Source organism: Mastacembelus armatus, chromosome 9 (assembly GCF_900324485.2).
Source record: "Mastacembelus armatus chromosome 9, fMasArm1.2, whole genome shotgun sequence".
NCBI lineage: Eukaryota > Metazoa > Chordata > Actinopteri > Synbranchiformes > Mastacembelidae > Mastacembelus > Mastacembelus armatus.
This window is the reverse complement of record NC_046641.1, coordinates 920,865-942,059: the sequence shown is the minus strand read 5'-3', so window position 1 is coordinate 942,059 and position 21,195 is coordinate 920,865. Positions and strand designations below refer to the sequence as shown.

Below are 21,195 nucleotides of genomic sequence, written 5' to 3'. Positions count from 1 at the left end.
GAAGCCTAGCCAACTGACTCTATATTGAAACAAAATGCTGCTCTACAATGACCAGAGTTTGATGTTGTCCTCCCCGTTGGCAGACCCAGAACCAAGCCTAGAGCAACACCAGGTGGAGACAAGGTCAGTGTGTGGGAACTCCCGACTGTTATTGCTGCGTGCCCTCTTGCTGCCAAGACAGAGGTTGGCCGCTGGGATAAGTGTAAAGATGTGAGCTTGGGGTGAGGACGTGTGCTGTTTGTATTTGGTATGCTTGCTCAAGCCAGCCAGCATGAGCATGGTGGCAGGAGGGTTTCCCATTTGTGGTGGGATGCATGTGCAAACACAGCCATGGCTGCCTTATAAGTGGCAGGGGTTGGCTGCACCAGAGAGGAAACAAGTTCCCTTCACGGGGAGGTCAACATCTTTATTTACAACAGTAACCGAAGATCTCATGTTGCACACCTAAATACATGCAAACCCCATGCCCTGTCAGAACTTAACTGGATCAACAGCCATGGCTGCCTTATGAGCAGCAAGGGTCGGCTGTACCAGAGTAAAATGTGCCCCACAGATAAACGTTAGCATCTTTATTGGCAACAGCAACAGAACATTGCTTACTACATACCAAAATGCTATAAATCCTGTATCCGTTAGAACCATGCTGCTTCTGAGGATGCTAAGGAGTGATTTCATCTCCAGCGTAGTTCACGGCACCTGAGAATGGGGACCAGACAGGCTGTTGCTGCCAGCAGGTCCCTTCTCACCGGCTCTGGGGTTATAGAGTGGTGCAACCAGACATTTGTGTGGTGCACATCACATTGCTGTTTTTTTGCTGCAGGAAAAGAGACACATGGTGACGGCGGGAGAGTGAGGCCTGCCTGACATGTGGTGCGGCACCTGCAATGGGTTGTGCCGGCAGAGCTCGGCAGGGGGGTAACTGGGAGACCATGCCGGTTAGCCACTGTCTGTGAGCCACTGTGAAAAACTACCCATAGCTGGAAAACGAAGGTTAGGTCTCTTGCCTAGCATGCTAGTTCGCATGCCTCTGCCACCACTCCCTAGAATGAGAGGGTGCGCCAGGTAGGCCTCCGAAGAGGGGCCAGGAATGGAGGCGGAATTGTCTGATTCCGGGTCAGAAGTGAGCTTGAGTATCGGGTCTGACTTTTCTCCTTGGAAGAAGGTGGGAGAGCTTTTGGTACCAGGGGCACCGGAGAGAGTAGAGGGAGGAAATTGAGCTTCGCTCCACTAGCAGTCCTCGGGGGCGAAGGAGAGATGCTCCCTGTGCTGTCATAAACTAATCTTTGCTCTTCCAGGGACAGCCGGTTGAAGAAGCATCGGCTGCCGAGGTTCAGCAGCCAGTGTGCTGTGCTCTGTGCCCATGTAGTGGGGACACAGATCATCCCCAAAGATGCAGAGCTGATGGAGCAGCTCTCCCACTTACCAGAAATTGCATCTTCTAGTTCTACTTGCTTTCCTAACTTTATCGATTGCTGCTCAGCTGCGGGTTTTTCACATTAAAAGCTTAGCCAGCTGCTGTAAGGCTTTTAATATAAAAGATCAGTGCAGAATTTGAAATGGTGGAAGGGAGTGGAAATTAAATAGAAATGAAAAAGAATTTGGAAATGTACCATATACTGAATTTTGTCAAAACAACAAAATTTTGATTTTTTCTGAATTTGTACTGTGTATGTGTGTGTATATTTTTGCATATATTATCCAGGATGAAGAGGAGCAAGAGGAGGCCATCAGTAAGAAACTTGCCCTCCAGAAGGCCAAGGAGGTAAAGGAAGTTAGCCCCATGTCAGCTGCTAACATTTCCATCACAGCGTAAGTCAACTTGTTCTCAAATAAAAGAAGCAAAATTTTCATTCATTAATATTCCCAAGCACAATCTTCATTTGACTTAGCTCTTGGGCTTGTCATGTGGGAAAGGAAACCCTTGTTGAAAGCATAATACTGACTAAAGTCATCATTGATATTTTCTTCACAGACAGGTCCCTGCATTTCTTTTTCCAAATGACCTCTACTGATTCCTGCAGAGTATCAGTCAAAATATTACTCACCAATAAAATAGTAGTTACTTTGTACCCTTCCTCAACAGCTCAGTATTATTTTGACACACTGCCACAGTTTGTACCTAGGTATGATATTGGGATGAACAGATATTTTAATGAAACTTTCTAGAACAAGATAAGACACTTTAGTTTCTGTAGATTCTCCAGACACTGTGTAATAGTTATATTAAAATGTTCACTGAAATTTTCTAGATTCATTGATTTAGTTAACTATGTACCTCTAAATGGGATTCATTATTATTATTATTGTTATTATTAATTATTATAAAAATTTATTTAACATACAGTGGCCAGTAAAGAATGGGAACCCCTTAGAATTAACCACGTTTGATTTGTTATATCATGTGATCTAATTTTCATTTAAGTTAGAAATAGACAAAAACAATGTGCTTATGGTGATAACACACAAACAATTCTAATTTGTTCTAATTCTAATTAGTTTTTGTCTTTATTGAACACACCCATTAAACATTCACTCTTTGATAAAAGACAAACAAAATGGAGATGAAGACATATGATCAACAATAGTTGATCTGCATAAGGCTGGAAAGTCATATCAAAGTGTTTTGGCATCTATTATTCACCAGTTAGACAAACTCTAAATGGAGGCAGTCTGGTACTGTGGCTACTCTAAATAGGAGTGGGCACCCAGACACGATGACTCCAAAGATACAACACAGAATCTTCAATGAGGTAAAGAACAACCCAGAGGTAACAGCTAAAGATTTAAAGACAACTGGAACTGGCAAACATCTGAGTTCATGAAGATTTATCTTTTTTTTTCTAACACTTAAAATTGAGAGTTACCTCAGCTTTTATGGAGCTTTAGAGACTTTTTTAGGTCACTGCTTTGGTTTTACAGTCAGCACACTGCACTCTGGCCCAGTGGGTAGGCACAGTTAGTGGATAACTGTTGAACACAGTGAAGCCTTTTTTTAGTATGTTTTTTCAGCTCCACCCATGACATTATTTTTATGTTCAGACCAGCTCTGAACATTTTTGCCTTTCATATCTTTATAGTAAAATTTTGGTTGTTTATAGATTTCAGTATGACCCCTCTCTCTCATATGTGGACTTTTAGAGTATTTCCCTTTCTCATTTTCATATAGGGACTGAACTAACTGAAAGAGATTTATCTTGCTGTCACCATGTCCCTGAGTCCATTTGTGTAACATTTAGTTTCTGTCTTGGTCTTGTGGTTCTGAGTTGTCACTGTCCATTACACTTAAATGTGATGGAAAGCTAACAGACAGAGAAATGTCACAAAATGTCTGACTGTTTCTCTGACTTCATTCTATGTGATGTTCCCCCCTCCCCAATTTTTGTTTTATGCATGTGCAGTTTTCTAACACGCAGTCGAGGTAACGCATGCTCTAGCAGCTCATCCATCTGCAGCGTTAACTCACTGTGAGTTATTACCTGTTACAATTTTTAAATCCTCCGTTGTCCTTCTCACATTCTTCCTCTTGTGTTACTAAACCCTGGCTTATTTTGTCAACATTATGTCGTTCTTCTGTGTGAAAGGTTTAAAAGAACATGGCAGCTTTTCTGTGCTTACACCCAGGAATAGTGCTGGATGTGTTTTATTGTTTCATTCCTGTTTTTATTATTACCCTTGGATTGTCATAAGTCTCTGTCAGTGATCATAGTACTAAATCTGACTGTTTGTGATCCACACACTGTAAAAACGAAAAAGTTGAGAAAACTTAAAATTTCAAGGCAACTTACTGCACTAGATTTTTGAGCTTAGAGGCCAACTCAAATTCCTAAGTTTTGAAGAAAATGACCTACAGTTGTGCCAACTATTTATCTTTTGTTCAGTTAATTCATCTTTCATATGTCTAATAATGTTAAATTTCAAGTATTACATGCTATAAATTACAAACAATCTAATTGCAAACTTACAGTCTATTGGTGAGTAAATGTTTGATATGAATAAAAACTTCACCAACACAGCACCAACACATTTTTAAGGTAACAAAACATTTCAGTTAACATGTGTATTATAAACATAACACAACACAGCACAACAGTACTTGTAGTACCTTCTATTAGAGGAGCCCCAAAATCCTTCCAAAATGACAATGAAGCCTTTCTCGTGTTCCTTCATCAAAATATATATATATATATATATTGAATTACATTAAAAATAAAAAAAATTAAATTAAATAAAATGACAATTAAATAGGCTGATTTTGCTAGTCAATTCAAGTCAGTTCTAGCTCAGAGTAAAAGCTTGGTTTTCAAGCTCCTGACACGCTGTGAGCAACTGGTGGAGAGTTCCATGAAGCTGAACAGCTTCCAAGGTGTACTTGTGTTCTTTTGGGAACTCCATGTTCAAGGTATAAAGCAAGCCTAAACGGTAGGCAAAGCTAGTAGAGAGGTCTGGAAGATCTTTGAGAACATTGGCCTCTTCTAACACAATGGCAATATTGATGACTGTGGGCAGTGACGTAGATGCATCATTATCTTCAAGAACAGTGAGGGTGCCCATCCTGACACCTGCCTATCATGTGGATCTGTGTCCTGTTCAAACCAGGAAGATGTGCCAACTTCAGACTGATATACTGTTGCAATCAATCAGGTGATTCTAGTAATCACCCTAATTAATATAAAGAAAGTGCAAAGAGAGCATATCCTTTTCCACTAATAGTTCATTTGCAGATCCAGTGTTTATCTTGAGATTTTCTCTATATTTTAAAGCAAATTCCTTACACAACATCAAGGTGTAGAAGAAGTTAAATGCTATGTGCATGACAGTTAATAGGTACCCATGACTGCGGGAAAAGCCTATATTGTACTCACCAGGCCCATCAGGAAAGGCTTTGTTGAATTCTCATGAACAAATATGGGTAGACCTTCCAGAGATGATGTTCTTCGATGCAGTACAATGTCAGACATCTGGAAAACAGAAAAAAAACAATAGACCTTTAGTTATAGAAGTGATTAAAGGCCAATTTCAGCATTTTTTAATTTAGGATTTATGACTTCTTTACCATGGTGCCTGTTGGTAAGTACTACAACCTTGCCAACTGTATTAGAATTAAAACACTTGCAAAAAAAATCTGGCATATGAACTGTAATAGTGATGTGTGTGTCGTTCATGAACGATTTGTTTATTTTGATGAACGAGATTCATTTTTTCTCACAGCCCTGGTTTGGGAGTTCTCGCAGCTTGTTCTCGACACATCATCTGGGCAGAACTGTTTTGCTGTCATACTCACATGTATTGCATGAATTCATTATACAGAACATAACCTGCACCTAAGTTAGGTGAGGTGTGCCACTACCTACCTAACCTGCAGCCATGAACAGGCACATCATTGCTGCAAAGCAGAATTTCTAGACAAAACCTAACTAAAATACCCACCTTTTGGGAGTCAACTTTAATTTGAGCTGAGGATGCTCATCATGTGGGAAATAAAAATGGTGGAAAAAAACTCCCTGCAGAATCGCTTTGTAGAACATACCAAAGAGTTGAAATGAGCATGCTCAATGTAGTTGACCAGGCTCCAACTAGGGTATAACACAATTTGTGAATTTTACCAACATAGGATATGAATTAAGATCAACTTTTAATAAGAAACTTAATATAGTTAGTTGAGGCAGTTATTTTGGTATAGTTTACGGTGCAATCAAGTACTTTTTGTTCAGTGGAGTTAAAAATCACAATGAGGTGAGCAGTTTTAAGTTTTCGTTTTTACAGTGCATCCTTCTGTCTCACAATTACTGTGTTCAATGACTGCACCCCTCATGTTATAGATTTCAAGATACCCTATATTGTTGTCCTCACATTTTGTGTGCACTGTGTACATTTTCTACTCTGATTCATTTCCCAAGCTGGTTTTACATATATATTGTATATTATTATTGCCATATTAGCTTTAGGATTTTGTTTACCACATGAAGAACATGACTGCTCAGTAGAAACACAGACAGATGCAGAGTGATTTAGAGGTTGGATGCAGCAGCTATAAGGTCACTTACTTGCTTAAGGTGCGCTGATTTGTAGAGAGTTAGATGTTTTTGAAAACTGATAAAGCTCATGAAATTCTGTTTGTCAGATTGTCAACAATGCCCATGAAAACCTTCTGCTGCATACTGAGATACATTTAATTTACATAAACACAGACTCTAGGTAACTTTTCACTGAATCCCCAGCACTTTGTTGGACAAATATTGTGTTTCTGTGTAGGTCTATAAAGATTTCAGTAAAGCTTTTTCTTAGACTGATGAAGCAACCTGGATGGGTGGTGAAACGTTTCGGCCTTAAAACTGAAAGTCCAGTTGCCATGACTCAACCTTTAGGTTTCTGTGTAGGAAACATAGTTACCTGACTGCCCATCCATAGTCCTGTTGATGATTAGGTTTAGGCAACAAAAGATGGTGGTTTTAGTTTGACATGTCATTGTCATTGTGAACTTGTTCTTTATTAAAATAGATTATAATGTTTAACGAGCTGAAGCCGATGGGTCATCCAGTAAATGATGACTATAAAACAGTAGTCTATGGTAGGCGTAAAAAGGTTAAAAGCTTAGTAATGCTGCTGTCATTACAAGTGTATATTTTAATGCAAGATCATAGATTTTGGTTAAAAAAACAAAACAAAAAAAACAAAACATTGTTTATATTTCTGTAATATCCAAGCTTTGTTGCGATCCAGTGAGAAGACATCCTAGCTTCAGACAAGATCACATATCATTGCTCTCCAGCAGCTTTAGGAAATGTTGTTTGAGATACTTCAAGTCTAACAAGTGAAAGCCAGAATTTGTGGTCAAAAATGGCTCTGAAACTGTATTTTTCACTCTTTGTTTGGCTTATATTTTAATTTGTATTTATATTAAAAAGATGAAACCTCTGCATATCTTAGTCCACACACCTTAGATAGGCAGATTTTGAAAAGCACTTTTTGAAACCAAAGACAACAAAAGATTGAGTAATAATGGTGACTTATGATAACGCCACTGCTTGACACTGGATGGGTTTTCTGTGGTGTAGACTGCAGTAGCAGGTACAGACATACCAATGACAGTGATGTTATGTGCCACTAGGCAATTAATCTTACGTGGTTTAGGAGTGGCAAAAGTGTGCAAACCATAGTGTTAAGTATTTTTATTTCCTGTTCCCATTATGTCCTTGCTCCTTCTCAGCAAAAACTATTTATTTTTGGGTTTTGTATAATTTTATTATATTTATATTTCTCCCCTTGTAAGTTTTTTCAGGCTTATAGTATTTGTCCCATCTGTACTTCTGTTTGTAACTTGTTTCTGTCCTCCTCAAGTTCCTTCTCTTGCTCTGTTTCAATGTTACTCCTTTTATGTGTTTGTAGGAGTTATGTCTGCACCCCAGTCCATCACTTCCTGAGGTAAACCCAGCCGCCTGCTAGCAAGGTGGTGGATGTGTTAAAAACGTATATAATCATGTTCTCATTTACATCCTCAAAAGCAAGAAAACATGAATTAATAGAGTTGCCCCGCTTTCATGTTATGCACACCATGTTACAGATTTTTCTGTTCATTCAGTGAGTCTGGCCCCATGATGTCCATCCACTTCTTAGTACTTAAACAGTGCAGTTTAATGTGCATCCTCTTAAGGTTTTAAATATGTAGAAGATGAGTAAAAGCAATGCAGCTGCATAAAGATGAAGCACTAAGAACATGGTATAAAATTATCATTATATATTTGTGTAATACCATATTATAAGATGGCATTGTAACCTTGGAATTTTCCACTGTAAAATCAGGAGAAGAGATACCACACAGTATCAAAAGTGCATGCTTGCAGCCATGCTGTTAAGAGATGCTGACAGACAAGTATGTCAAAGCATGGTAATGTGGCCATGCTTGGCTTTTGTTCAGGCATGTCCATAAGTGTTCTCCACTGTAGATTGTGATAAATGGATTGAGAGGTCTGCTGTGTTGAAAACTCCATTGCATTCTGGGCATACTGTAAATCATTCAGCATGTAGGGTCTCTGCTTGTCATTATGATATATAAAATAAAATACACTGCTGATATATGTGCGATGAAGTTATGAATTATAAAGTATGTACGTAGTGAATGTGCCACACTTCAGAGGAAACCATGCTTGTTGGTGTATCCATTGGAAATGCTCATATCCTTTCAAAAAATGACAATGTTGTGACAAACCTCTGGCACTGACTTCAAAGTAGAGGGTTTAGAAAATAAATTACAAAATAGCTTTTATTGCAATATCAGTGTTTCAGTGATTATGATTTTTTTTGGTTCTTCTCCAATCCCTTAGTAGAGAGCAGCAGAAATCAGTGAAGATGATGTCAGTGTGGGAACAGAAGGCCAACCAGCTGAGGAGGCAGAATCGAGCAAGCTGTGAGGCCCTATACAGTGAGCTAGAACCTGAGGAGCGTCTTCGCCTGTCCTCGGCTCTCCACATCCGACCTGACATGAAGACCCACCATGACCGGCCGCTGCTTGTTGAACCATGTGATGGGCCTTTTCTGGGCACCCACCAGCACCACCATCACAAGCCCTGCATGTCAGAGGAAACTGAGGCTACATCAGACCCTGCTCCCATGCCTCACCAGCCCCGCCACCACCACCGCCACAGAGAAAGGGACCGGGCCATGACAAAAGAGGAGATAAATGATAATGGTGACAGCACTAAGGATGGGAGGCACCACGTCCATCACAGTCGCTCCAAAGACCATGACAGCAGCCGGGGCAAAGAGGGGTGCAAGAGTGAGAGGTCCCGCTGCCGAGAGGGAGGCAGGAAGCATCACCATCAGAGCTCAGTTGATGACAGCGGAGGTGGAGGAGTCACAAGTGAAAGAGAGCATCGCCATCATCATTCTCATCGGCAGTCCCGAGGAGACAATGGAACAGTGAACAGTGGAGGGAGAGGAGAGAGAAGGTCACGTTACAAAGATGGACGTTCTTCTAACAAGGCTGGGGACAGGAATTACAGAGTAGACAGTGGTGCCAATGGAGAGAGGAAGCGACATCAGACTCATGGATCCACACCTATAGGAGAGGAGTCCAATGAGAGAGAAAAAACCCATAGTCAGAGGTAAAATGGTATAGAATTCTTTTCTCTGAACTGTGATGATGCAGGACTCCAGGTTTTATTAAAGCTGTAGGTGTACTGAACTCAAACTTAGTATTTAAGTGTACAGTGAATAATAAAAAACATTAACATCACATGAAATAAAGGGCTTAACCTGTAATACAGGTTCATCAGGGGTGCGGCCTCTCAGTAACTGATGTTTCTCTGAGTTTGGCCCATTCAATATCAGCAGCCACCACCATGCTAACAGACAACAATCCTCTAACTCCATGCCAAGCTACACAATGTTTATAGTACCAGCAGCATACTGCTCAACACACCATGCCTTTTGGAAGAAAAATACAAAATGACACTAAAAGAGATCAACAAATATTACAACTGGATTTACAGTCAAAGCTTAACATTCTGTCATTTTCCATTTTTCCAACAGTAATAAAAGGTGTTTCTCCCGGTTTGCAAATTTTCAGCTGGATATATCTTTTCTTAACTCAAGATGTTACAGACATTAGTGCCAACTAACAGAATCGCTGTTTAACACCCGGACCATAAGAATGGGAAATTCTTCAAGCAGATATTTTATATTAATATCTATGATGCTGTATCTGTTCTAGAGACAGGTTTGGGGACTCAGAGGGTGAGTCTGTAGCCATCTCCCCTCAGCTGGGCCCGGGAGGAGTCAATTGGTCTCCTGACCAACCAGAGGACTCAGACAACCAGAGGAACATTAGACAAACTGACCAAAGCTCCATCAAAATTCCTCCTGTGACAATCACCTCCCCACCTGGAGAGACCACGCTCATACAAAGTTAGTACCAACTTGCACATATATTATGACTTTGGGGAAATATTTTTTATGAACTCTGTTTACCAAACTCCCATAATTCTGTCTTGCTTACAACACAGTATTTATAAATTAGAATGTTTCAGTCTCTTTGACTGTCCTCAGGTTGTGACTTGACAGCCTGATCTTGTTATATGGTAATGGTAAATCTTTCACTGTATTCACTGCATGTACAGTGGGTACGGAAAGTATTCAGACCCCTTTAAATTTTTCACTCTGTGTGTCATTGCAGCCATTTGCCAAAATCAAAAAAGTTCATTTTATTTCTCATTAATGTACACTCAGGACCCCATCTTGACAGAAAAAAACAGAAATGTAGAAATTTTTGCAAATTTATTCAAAAAGAAAAACTGAAATATCACATGGTCATAAGTATTCAGACCCTGTGCTCAGTATTGAGTAGAAGCACCCTTTTGAGCTAGTACAGCCATGAGTCTTCTTGGGAATGATGCAACAAGTTTTTCACACCTGGATTTGGGGATCCTCTGCCATTCTTCCTTGCAGATCCTCTCCAGTTCTGTCAGGTTGGATGGTGAACGTTGGTGGACAGCCATTTTCAGGTCTCTCCAGAGATGCTCAATTGGGTTTAGGTCAGGGCTCTGGCTGGGCCAGTCAAGAACGGTCACAGAGTTGTTCCGAAGCCACTCCTTTGTTATTTTAGCTGTGTGCTTAGGGTCATTGTCCTGCTGAAAGGTGAACCTTCGGCCCAGTCTGAGGTCCTGAGCACTCTGGAAGAGGTTTTCTTCCAGGATATCTCTGAGCAGTGCCTGGTTTTCTCCACACATACCACTTACAATTAACGCCAAAAAGTTCAATCTTGGTCTCATCAGACCAGAGAATCTTATTTTTCATAGTCTGGGAGTCCTTCATGTGTTTTTTGGCAAACTCTATGCGGGCTTTCATGTGTCTTGCACTGAGGAGAGGCTTCCGTCGGGCCACTCTGCCATACAGCCCCGACTGGTGGAGGGCTGCAGTGATAGTTGACTCTGTGGAACTTTCTCCCATCTCGCTACAGCATCTCTGGAGCTCAGCCACAGTGATCTTTGGGTTCTTCTTTACCTCTCTCACCAAGGCTCCTCTCCCACGATTGCTCAGTTTGGCTGAACGGCCAGGTCTAGGAAGAGTTCTGGTCGTCCCAAACTTTTTCCATTTGAGGACTATGGAGGCCACTGTGCTCTTAGGAACCTTGAGTGCTGCAGAAATTCTTTTGTAACCTTGGCCAGATCTGTGCCTTGCCACAATTCTGTCTCTGAGCTCCTTGGGAAGTTCCTTCGACCTCATGATTCTCATTTGCTCTGACATGCACTGTGAGCTGTAAGGTCTTATATAGACAGGTGTGTGCCTTTCCTAATCAAGTCCAATCAGTTTAATTAAACACAGCTGGACACCAATGAAGGAGCAGAACCATCTCAAGGAGGATCAGAAGAAATGGACAGCATGTGAGTTAAATATGAGTGTCACTGCAAAGGGTCTGAATACTTATGACCATGTGATATTTCAGTTTTTCTTTTTTAATAAATTTGCAAAAATGTCTACATTTCTGTTTTTTTCTGTCAAGATGGGGTGCTGAGTGTACATTAATGAGAAATAAAATGAACTTTTTTGATTTTCGCAAATGGCTGCAATGACACAAAGAGTGAAAAATTTAAAGGGGTCTGAATACTTTCCGTACCCACTGTAGATGAGGTGGAATAAGAGTTATAATTTCTTCTCCACTGGTGGTGTCCAGGAAATAATAATTATATGTGATGATTATAGGGAGTTGTTATTTAATCCACTCTGCCAAATCTGTTAGATTATTGTTGCAGTTCAACATTTTTGTTTGTAGTGAACAGTATTGACTGTGAGACAATGCCCATGAATGAGAAGACCTTGGAGGATCTGGGTCAAAGTGGACCTAAACCCATCTTGCCTTACAGTTCCATGTTCATCTTTGGACCGACCAATCCGTGAGTCACCTCAGTGTGTTTGTGCACGTGTTACCTTCATTGTAAGATCTCCAAAATAGTTAGTTAAGCTATTTTTTCAGGTAGTCTCATTAAGATCAAGTCTGTTGAATGAGTGTCTCTAAATGAAGGCTGTTTTGGAGCTCATTCCAGTATTGAGGTGCACAGTAATGGAAACCATTTTACCTCAATTTTAGAGTGAGGGATGAGTAAGATAGTTATGAGTTCTAGACTCAAGTAAGGATGTTGCAGGTGCTGATTATGAGCATGATATTTCTCATAAGCTTTGTATGTTAATCTGCTATATTACAAAATTCCAAACCAACGAAATATCACCAGTGTAAAAATGTGCATTACAGTGCTGATATGAAAAACAACTATTTATGTGCAGAGTAAATAACAAATTTAATATTGCTAATTAGTTCTGAAACAATCGGCAACCACAGTTTAGAAACATATAAAGATACAGACAGATATAGAGAGATTTAAAACATCAATCCCACAGAAAGCAACTTACTTACCAAAACGTTATGATCATCAGCATCAAAAGCCTTGGGCAGATTTACAGAGTGCTGTGCATTAATAATGCCACTGATTTTACCTAAACTCCCGTCATAGCTTGACGAAAAGATGAATAAAAGATGAAAAATGGGCATGCTGTAAAAATATGCTGTGGCTCAAGTAGGGACTGCTTCAGAAGTAAGGACTGTGAGGGAGGACAGGTCTATGATGCTGTGCCTTTGACAGTAGGTATAGTTATGTTGTCATGCATCACATAATTGATTAATTGATTGTTTAAAGGTCAATTTCATTTAACTAGGGAACAGTTTTAGATTCTGTTTGTGCACGTAAAATGAATCTAAAATTGCCAATGTCACACTAAGAGAAATTAACATTGAAATTAACAGACATTGGTCCATATAGGTCTGCATGTGTTTTGGTAAATAGTGAGGAGAAGGTAGCTGCGGTTGCAACTCAATCTTTTACTGTTGTTTTTCTCCCTCTTTGTCTGTCCCTTCTGCTGTATCTTCAGGGTGAGGCGGCTATGTCATTACATTGTGACACTGCGTTACTTTGAGATGTCCATCCTAGTTGTCATTGCTATGAGCAGTATTGCTTTGGCAGCAGAGGACCCTGTCTGGACAAATGCCCCTCATAACAACGTAAGACAGTGCACATGAAATTACACATAAGTTAATTAAATGTGCGCTACTTTCAAACATACATAACTGACAAAACATTTAAAACATTTTTTTTCTTTTTTGGTAACTAATAAAAACTTCACTGGACTCTTATTTTCCTGCAGGTACAGTGCCTAAATGGAAGCCTTATGCAATTCTCCACAAGTGTGTTTTTTTTTCAGTCTGTCAGTATGTTTCCAATTTCCCTGCCACCAAGCAAGCTGGTTGCCCGATTAATAGGAGTAGGGAGGACACTAAACTGTCATTGCCCTATTTCAAGAAAACAACCTAATAAATGCCCCTAGTACAAGGGTCGGCAACCTTAAACACTCAAAGAGCCATTTGGACTCATTTTCCACAGAAAAGAGAACACCGGGAGCCGCAAAACCCTTTTGAAATATAAAATAAAATAACACAGGATAAAACGTTTCCTGCCTTTATTCTGTCTTTTAAATATTTTCCGTCTGTGAACGGCTTCCCGTGCCTAGCCATTTCATGAGCGGCCACAAAACTGGCGTATGTGAATGAATGAATGAATGAATTTGCAGACTTCATCCACTTCTTAAAAAAAATGTGCTCATATCAACCTTCTGCATCATTTCTGAAACGGCTTTGTTTCTCTCATCTCCATCCAGATATTTTTGAGCAAAGGCTGCGTGTTTATTCTGGAAATGTCTTGCAACCTTTGACTTTTTGTTGTTTGCTAGTTTCTCATCACATATTAAGTAGACTGGTAAACCACTCTCGTCAGCAGTGAAAGCAAATGAATCTGCCCACGTAGCATTGAACGTTCTGTTTTCTTCAGATACTTTTCTTTTCTTAGAGTTCTCCATAGTTGGCTTACCTGGGGTCGAAAAATTATAGAAATCGCGCGCAGGCAGCTGTCGCACATTGGCGGTTGTGACGAATATATAAAGGGGACAACAATTTTTTATTATCTTTTATTTAGATTTTACAAGATCGCCATAATTTTCAGAGATTATTATTCAGAGAGATAAAAGAGCCGCGGGTTGCCGACCCCTGTCCTAGTACATCACTGACTCAGCACATGGCGTGCATACATCTACAGAAAGATACACTTGATTATTAAAAACATATACAGTACATATTAATTTGGTCTATTTTTTGTAGGTGCTCAAATATCTGGACTATGCCTTCACTGGTGTTTTCACTTTTGAAATGGTGATTAAGGTAAGCATGTTCATGAATATACAACATGGTGCTGAGTTGTGTTTACTGTATGATAGTATTATAGTATGGCAGGCAGGCCACTGTATAAGACCAAATTGTAGCCAAGCCAGGCTGGAATGAATAGGTAAACAGGCATAAACATGGACCTCTATTTCATTATAAGAAACAGGCAAATGCAAACTCTAAATATGCCCTACGTTTCATTAAGAGGAATGAAAATATATTGAGATCTCACTTGCAAGGAAACTACAAAATAAATTTTCAACTGAGTATTGGAAAGAAATAAAAATATTAATGAATCATTTTAAAACATCCCTGCCCTCAAACATTGATGAGATAAGTGGTCCACAGACAACATAATGATTAATAGGAGTAGGGAGGACACTAAACTGTCATTCCCTGACTTTTTTCTGACTAATACCATCCTTAACCCTCCTGTTGTCTTTGGGAGGTCAAAAGGTGTGTAGTAAATTTAAAGACAATTTGACATACCTTTTGTCCTCATGGGTCAAATTTACCCATTATGTTTTGAATGCTTATAAAGCATGAGTTATAAAATGATCGCCAGTTTTTTTAGTTTCACCTTTTCAGTGAACTTGTTTTCAAGATATTAACACTTATAGTATGGAAGAAAACCAAAGTTATCACATATTATCGTTTGAAAATGGGTCAAATTGAAGACAACAGGAGGGTTAAAGTATGTGACGAGGTTAAATACTTCGTTAAATACAGCGTAACGTAACGTAACAGCTGACCTGTCTGATGATTGGGACATTTACAGACAGTGTTGTATACTATATGGACAAGCTAATATGTGCACTTTTTAAAGTATATTGTCCTCCTATGTATACTGCTCATTTGTGGCAGTGTTACAGAAAGACCAGTATGCAGAAACTGTAGTTAGCATATAATGATGGTCTGAAGATGCGGCTTAAGGTTTCTTGATGGATAATGCAAGCCAGATGTTCGTCAGTGCTGGCGTGCCTACCTGCTCGGATATGCTGCGTAATCTCATGTATAGATGCATGAGCAGGCTATCACACTGGAAACGGCATCATTGCTACACTGACCAACACTGCACTACACTCAGTCAGGTTCTTTTCCAGTCTGTAGAATCACTGGCGTTTTAACCTATATAGATTTGTATGAGTTTTGGATTCTGTCTTAAGTGTTTTTTTGTTTTTTTTTACCATGTTGTGGACTGTGTCCGCAGTAAAGTTTTGATGATGATGATGAATAGGGAAATGCACAGTAAAAACATTAATAACCTCATGATATCATTGTTTTTCACCAGTTTTCTTCCTCATTGTTAAACTGTAATGACTATGTATTTGATTAGAATTAATCAGAAGTGGGTTTCTGACTCATTACACTTTCTAGTTACTGAATTTTCAGTGATAATTACAGATTACAGTGATAAATACAGTGATAAGAGGACAGCAGAACAGTCAGTGCCGGTGCGCCTAATGTCATTGTGATCATTGTAGTGCATTTATGTTATGATATGAGGTGGGTTTGAGGCTCAGGACCCAATTGCAGGACACAACTATTTATTATGCTCTCCTGGACACAACCAGGGCTTAGGTACATATAAAAATAGTCTCTGTCCGAGAACAAACTACCACTCGGCATCAAAATCACAAAGTCCAAAATCTCTGCCACTCGGCGTACAAATAAGGCTTCCTCCTTGAGCATCATACATGAACAAACATCAATACTCCAACAAAGAACAAAGGAATTCAGAAGGTACATATACACTGGAGACAAAGGCTAACTAAACACAGGTGAAACTAATCTAACTAATGAACATAAAGGTAGCTATATTATTAATAATCCACTGTATTTTCATAGAAATCCATGTCTTTTACTCTCTGACACTAACAAATAAACAGTGATTAAACCCATTAATAGTTAAAAAAATCAGTTTTTTCTTTTTTCAAAACTATGTTTATTGACTTTTTGTTAAGTTCCTTCAAAGGCCATATTTAGCTACTACTTGTTGGAATGGGTTTAGAGTATATAACTTAGACAATAGGTAAGGTATGAGCAGCAGAAGTTTTAAAGAATTATATTCTCCACATACTGCATATCTAAGTTGGAACTTATGTAGCGAAAAATAACACACGGCAGCATGAAGTGAAATGAATAATTAAAACCTTTGGGCAAAAGCAAACTGTTAACAGATTAGAGGAGCTTCTCTTTCCTCTCTGTTTAATAATAATAAGGCAGGGACTTTTACAGTTCACAGTTTAATAACCAGACAAATGTCCAAATGTCCTGAGAATATGCCTCAACTAAGATTCTTAATTTTTTCAAAAACAAAACCATAACATCTGTGAGAAGAGAGAGAGAGACCCATCTCAATTACTATTATAGCTATGATTTGAGATGACTGACAAGCTGTTCAGTGTTGGTTTTGTTGCAGTTTCTGCTATTGGCTCAGTATATAATGTTTTGATTCATTTAAGATATCACCCCCCTAATCTATATCTTTTTACAAAATCAAAAAGGTATCACCAGTCAACCATGTGGAAGGGATTCTTTGCTCTCATTTGCTCAATGCACTGAGAAGAATACCATGGAATATCATTGTGATTAAGTTGTTCAAATTTACTAACTTTTTTGCAAAAGCATGTATTTTAATGACAATATACTATTGTTTTATACTTGTAGTGTAGCTTATTATCTTTGCTTTGAGTGTTTCCCCATTTACTGACTCTTGTTTGATTTGTGTTGATCGTGAAGTACAGTATTCTATTTTGGCATCAAGATATTTTGCAATCTCAGAGTATCAAAGCCAGCAGAAAAAAGCACAATGTAGCTGGATAGGTAATTAAATTATGCTTGCATTGATAGTAAGGTCAGAGCATGCTCAGACAAAACAGCAATTCTCTATTATGAAAAGATAATCATTGTAATTCAGATCCTTTGTGTCAATTATTGGGTTAATAAACTTTATCAGTGACTGGGATGGGAATCCAATTGTCACCCAATGTCTAAGGAAGCTTGTTTTCCAAGAAAGCTGTATGGGTCTAGATCTTCAGTTTTCTTGGGCAGATAGAGTATTCTCAAACTGGAGCATTTTACTCTGTCCTCTTGGTCTTGAATTTTACAGCTGTAGGCACAGTAGCCCTAGCTTTATTATGGTATATTATATAATAGGTCTAATATAATACTTACACGAAATAAGGTAATTTGAAATAAAGTATAACATTAAAAATAGAAGAGCATAAAATAAAATGAAATAAAAAGACATACAATAACAGTGATATATTTGGTTTAGATGGTGGACCTGGGCCTGCTGCTTCATCCTGGATCCTACTTCAGAGACCTGTGGAACATTCTGGACTTCATAGTGGTCAGTGGGGCGCTGGTGGCTTTTGCATTTTCGTAAGTTAACTAACTCTTAACCTCTTGACATAAAATAAGATGTCCCAAGGTTTCTACCCATGGCCATCAGATTTGTTGGATCCATCTGGGGTGTCAGGTGTAACATATAGTATATACCTTACACTTACAAGGAATTACATGTATAATTGGGACTATAAGGGGATGGAAGTGTAACCCACAGATGAGACTAGAAGCCTGAACTTGTGTTCAGAGTTAGAATTAATAAACAAAATCATTATTATGGTGATTTCAGGTGACAGTTCTGTTGTTTCATTATAGTTGTAATTCTGGTGCGTACGTGTGTGTAAGTGTTGTGTTTATTGACATGATCCTCTCCCTTTTTCTGTGCTGGGATCCTTTTAAAGGAGCTTCATGGGGTAATGCCTCTTCTACCACTTCCATCTTGCCTGACTCTGTCATTTTCTGTATGAATGTATGTGAGAGAGAAAACATACATGACTTACACTGCAAAAACAAGTAATTTCCTCACATATTCAGTCTTGTACCTGGAAATATAATTTGAGTTTCACACTAAAAGTATTAATGAAATTGTATACACATCCTTTTAGAATTCCGATAGGCAACTTGTTTGATGTAATGACTTTTATAAACCCTGTGCCTGGCTATTGTATGGCATTATATTTGAGCCTCAATTCTGAGAGGACAATGCACAAATACAGAAATGAAGATTTCTAATTTGAAATTTTCATACTGTAACCACTCTGTCACCAATAATTTTTCTGCCTGTCAACACATGCATGACAAAAGTCACTTGGCACTACTCCTGGACCAGATCTGAGACACCTGTGGAGGTGGATGCCATTAGGGGAAGTAATTGGAGAGCTGGCAGACAGCAAGTGGGCAGCTGGCAGTAGGCGTAGTTGACGTAGTGGTGGAGTAGTCTCGGGTGAGTCTCCTTTGACCACTATAATGGTGACAGGAGTGACGTGTTGGGTAGAGCTGGAGTCAAACTGTGGGAGCAGAAACGGCAACCCGTAAGTCTTGCCTGTTGATCCTTCAGGCAATGGTAGAGGCTGCCACTAGTGGATACTGTTCCCCAAGGAACTGGAATAATGAAGTTATCAAAGTCCAGAATGAACTGTCCATAGTAGCTGGTCACCCCCATGAACTGCCTTACTTCTTTTTTCATTTTGAGCCCCGGACAGGGAAATTTTGCCTTCAGTCTTGACTATCTGGGGGAGCACCTGCCCACCACATCAGTGGTACCCCAGATACTGTACCTACCTCCGCCTAATTGTACACTTGCAGGGTAGGTGATAAGAACAGCCTACCTCAGAGTTCCCAGCACCATGGCCACCTTCTGCACATGCTCCACCCAGGTGTCACTATGGTTGACGTACACAGCACCCAATCCCTGAGGAGAGTAGAAGATGAGTGGAGTGAGTTCTACAACCTTCGCTTCCCCAGTCAACAGTGGCAGCAGTTCATGTTGCTGCTCTGTGTTGTTGTTCTGTGTCATGTTATACAGGGGAACCAACAGACCTGGGAGCACCCAGTTCTGCAGCGCTTGGGACAGATACTGCCGCATGGTTGTTGTCGGCTCCAGCGTCAGGGTGGCAGTCTCCACTACCATGTGTGCCAGTGAGACTGCTGGCGAGAACCACTGTGGTTCTCTCATCTTCTCTGTGTTGGTCGGTCAGACCCGTTAGGCACCTGTCACCGTGGGGTTTTTTTGCCAGCTGACACACAGACCATATACAGTGACCACAGTAAAACAGCCTTTGTAAGGCTTTACAGCTGTCTCAGTCTCTCCTCCTATTCGTCACACCCCAGCAGCTTGTTCTGCTTGTTCTCTGGTAGCGGCTCATTGCTGTCAAATGCCCTCATATCTTCCACCTACTAAAGAAGTAGGGAATAATCAACATATTTATCCCAGCTGTGCCATGCATCCACATATTCACCCATATACACATAAACACACTCAACTGACATTACCACCCACAGCTACGTGCCTCACCTCTCTCATCCCACAGACAGCCCTACGTCCACACACACACACACCATATATTTTGAAGATAAAAAGAAGCAAAAAAGCTATTAAACAAATTCCTTTGCTCAAAATGTAATTGTTGGAAGCAAAAAGTCACTCTCTCCAAACATTTAGAAGTGAAACACAAATATAATGCCATGTACACCTATGTGAGCTGCATTTTAATTATGGTGTAAAGCTCACTGTCAGTGGAAAATAACCTAATCTGTGATAAATGATGCAAAATGATGATGGTGGAAAGAGTAGGATATTTTTCTTTACAAGACTGATGTGAAATTTCTTGTGAGAATGGGTGTTTTTTGCAGTGTGCCCTGTCCCTGGGAAATACTGCCATTCCGTTGTCCACCTAGGCTTTCCTGTACTTGTACTCATGTGCTTGACTACAGGTTCTTCCTCCATGCTCTTGTCTGCTACACAGGGGCATGTCACCCATGTGTTCATTATCCTTATCTCCCCCAAGCTTCTGATGGGAGATACTTTCATCACCACTTTGCCTGGACTGGAATGATACCATGCGTTTCACATTATTTTTTATTAATTCACCAGAGGCTCATGTAACATAGAAAGCAAGTTACTGCTGAATTCTATCTTCTCTGTGATCTTAACATGCATGTTAGAGGCATTGGATGCTAGACTGTATGTCATTTAGTTATCAGCCAAAGGTTTTTAAAGACTGTTCTATGACTATACTCTCACACTATTTCCATTTACATGCAATTTGTTTTACCCTTTCTTACTTAACATGTTTGTTACCTCATGACACTGCAGATGGGGATATATTTATATAGTTTCGTTCCAATTCTGGACATTAGTGAAATACATATACAGTACTTTTCAGAGACAGGCAACCTGTGTTAAGTGGTCATAAAATACATGAAAACAATCATGAACATTATGAAATTATACAAACTGCTCTCTGCAGTAGAAACCTAGCACTACTTACATAGAATTATCACATCATTAATATCACAGGTGTAACAGGTCAACAGTAAATTTGCTGCATGAGTAGATTTTGACAGGGCAACAGTGAGGGGGGTGAGGCTTAGTTAACAGTCACTCAACCATTTAAAAGGACTATTTCAATTCAATTCAATTCAATTTTATTTGTATAGCGCCAAATCACAATACAAATCATCTCAAGGCACTTTACAAAAACTAAAGCTAAAAACCCAACAATTCCCTTATGAGCAAGCACTTGGCGACAGTGGAGAGGAAAAAACTCCCTTTAACGGAAGAAAAAAACCTCCAGCAGAACCGGGCTCAGTTTGGGCGGCCATCTGCCTCGACCGGTTGGGGTGAGTGGATAGAGGAGAGAGAAAAGAACAGCAACAATAAACAACAGATAGACACTGCAAGTTGGTGGGGCCAGTAACTGCACATCAGCGATATACAGCTCCAGGACCAGGGACACCTGAAGAAGGTACAGAGAGAACAGAGAGAGAGGTAGGGTAGGGGAGCTCGGTGCACCGATGGTCCTCGGGCAGTCTAGGCCTATAGCAGCATAACTAAGGGATGGTTCAGGGTTGCCTGAAGCCAG

At 39.8% G+C, this 21,195-nt stretch overlaps 1 protein-coding gene across 1 annotated transcript in view; it reads left to right on the top strand.

Moving 5' to 3' along the window:
* Positions 1–21,195, top strand: part of cacna1ba (calcium channel, voltage-dependent, N type, alpha 1B subunit, a) — a 167,068-nt gene that overhangs the window by 91,860 nt on the left and 54,013 nt on the right. The window contains exons 19-27 of the mRNA XM_026322439.1: positions 1,703–1,809; positions 7,387–7,422; positions 8,322–9,101; positions 9,716–9,903; positions 11,768–11,888; positions 12,919–13,048; positions 14,198–14,257; positions 17,541–17,647; positions 18,013–18,024. Coding sequence (XP_026178224.1) covers positions 1,703–1,809; positions 7,387–7,422; positions 8,322–9,101; positions 9,716–9,903; positions 11,768–11,888; positions 12,919–13,048; positions 14,198–14,257; positions 17,541–17,647; positions 18,013–18,024 — 1,541 coding nt within the window. The remainder of the gene's footprint in view (positions 1–1,702; positions 1,810–7,386; positions 7,423–8,321; positions 9,102–9,715; positions 9,904–11,767; positions 11,889–12,918; positions 13,049–14,197; positions 14,258–17,540; positions 17,648–18,012; positions 18,025–21,195) is intronic.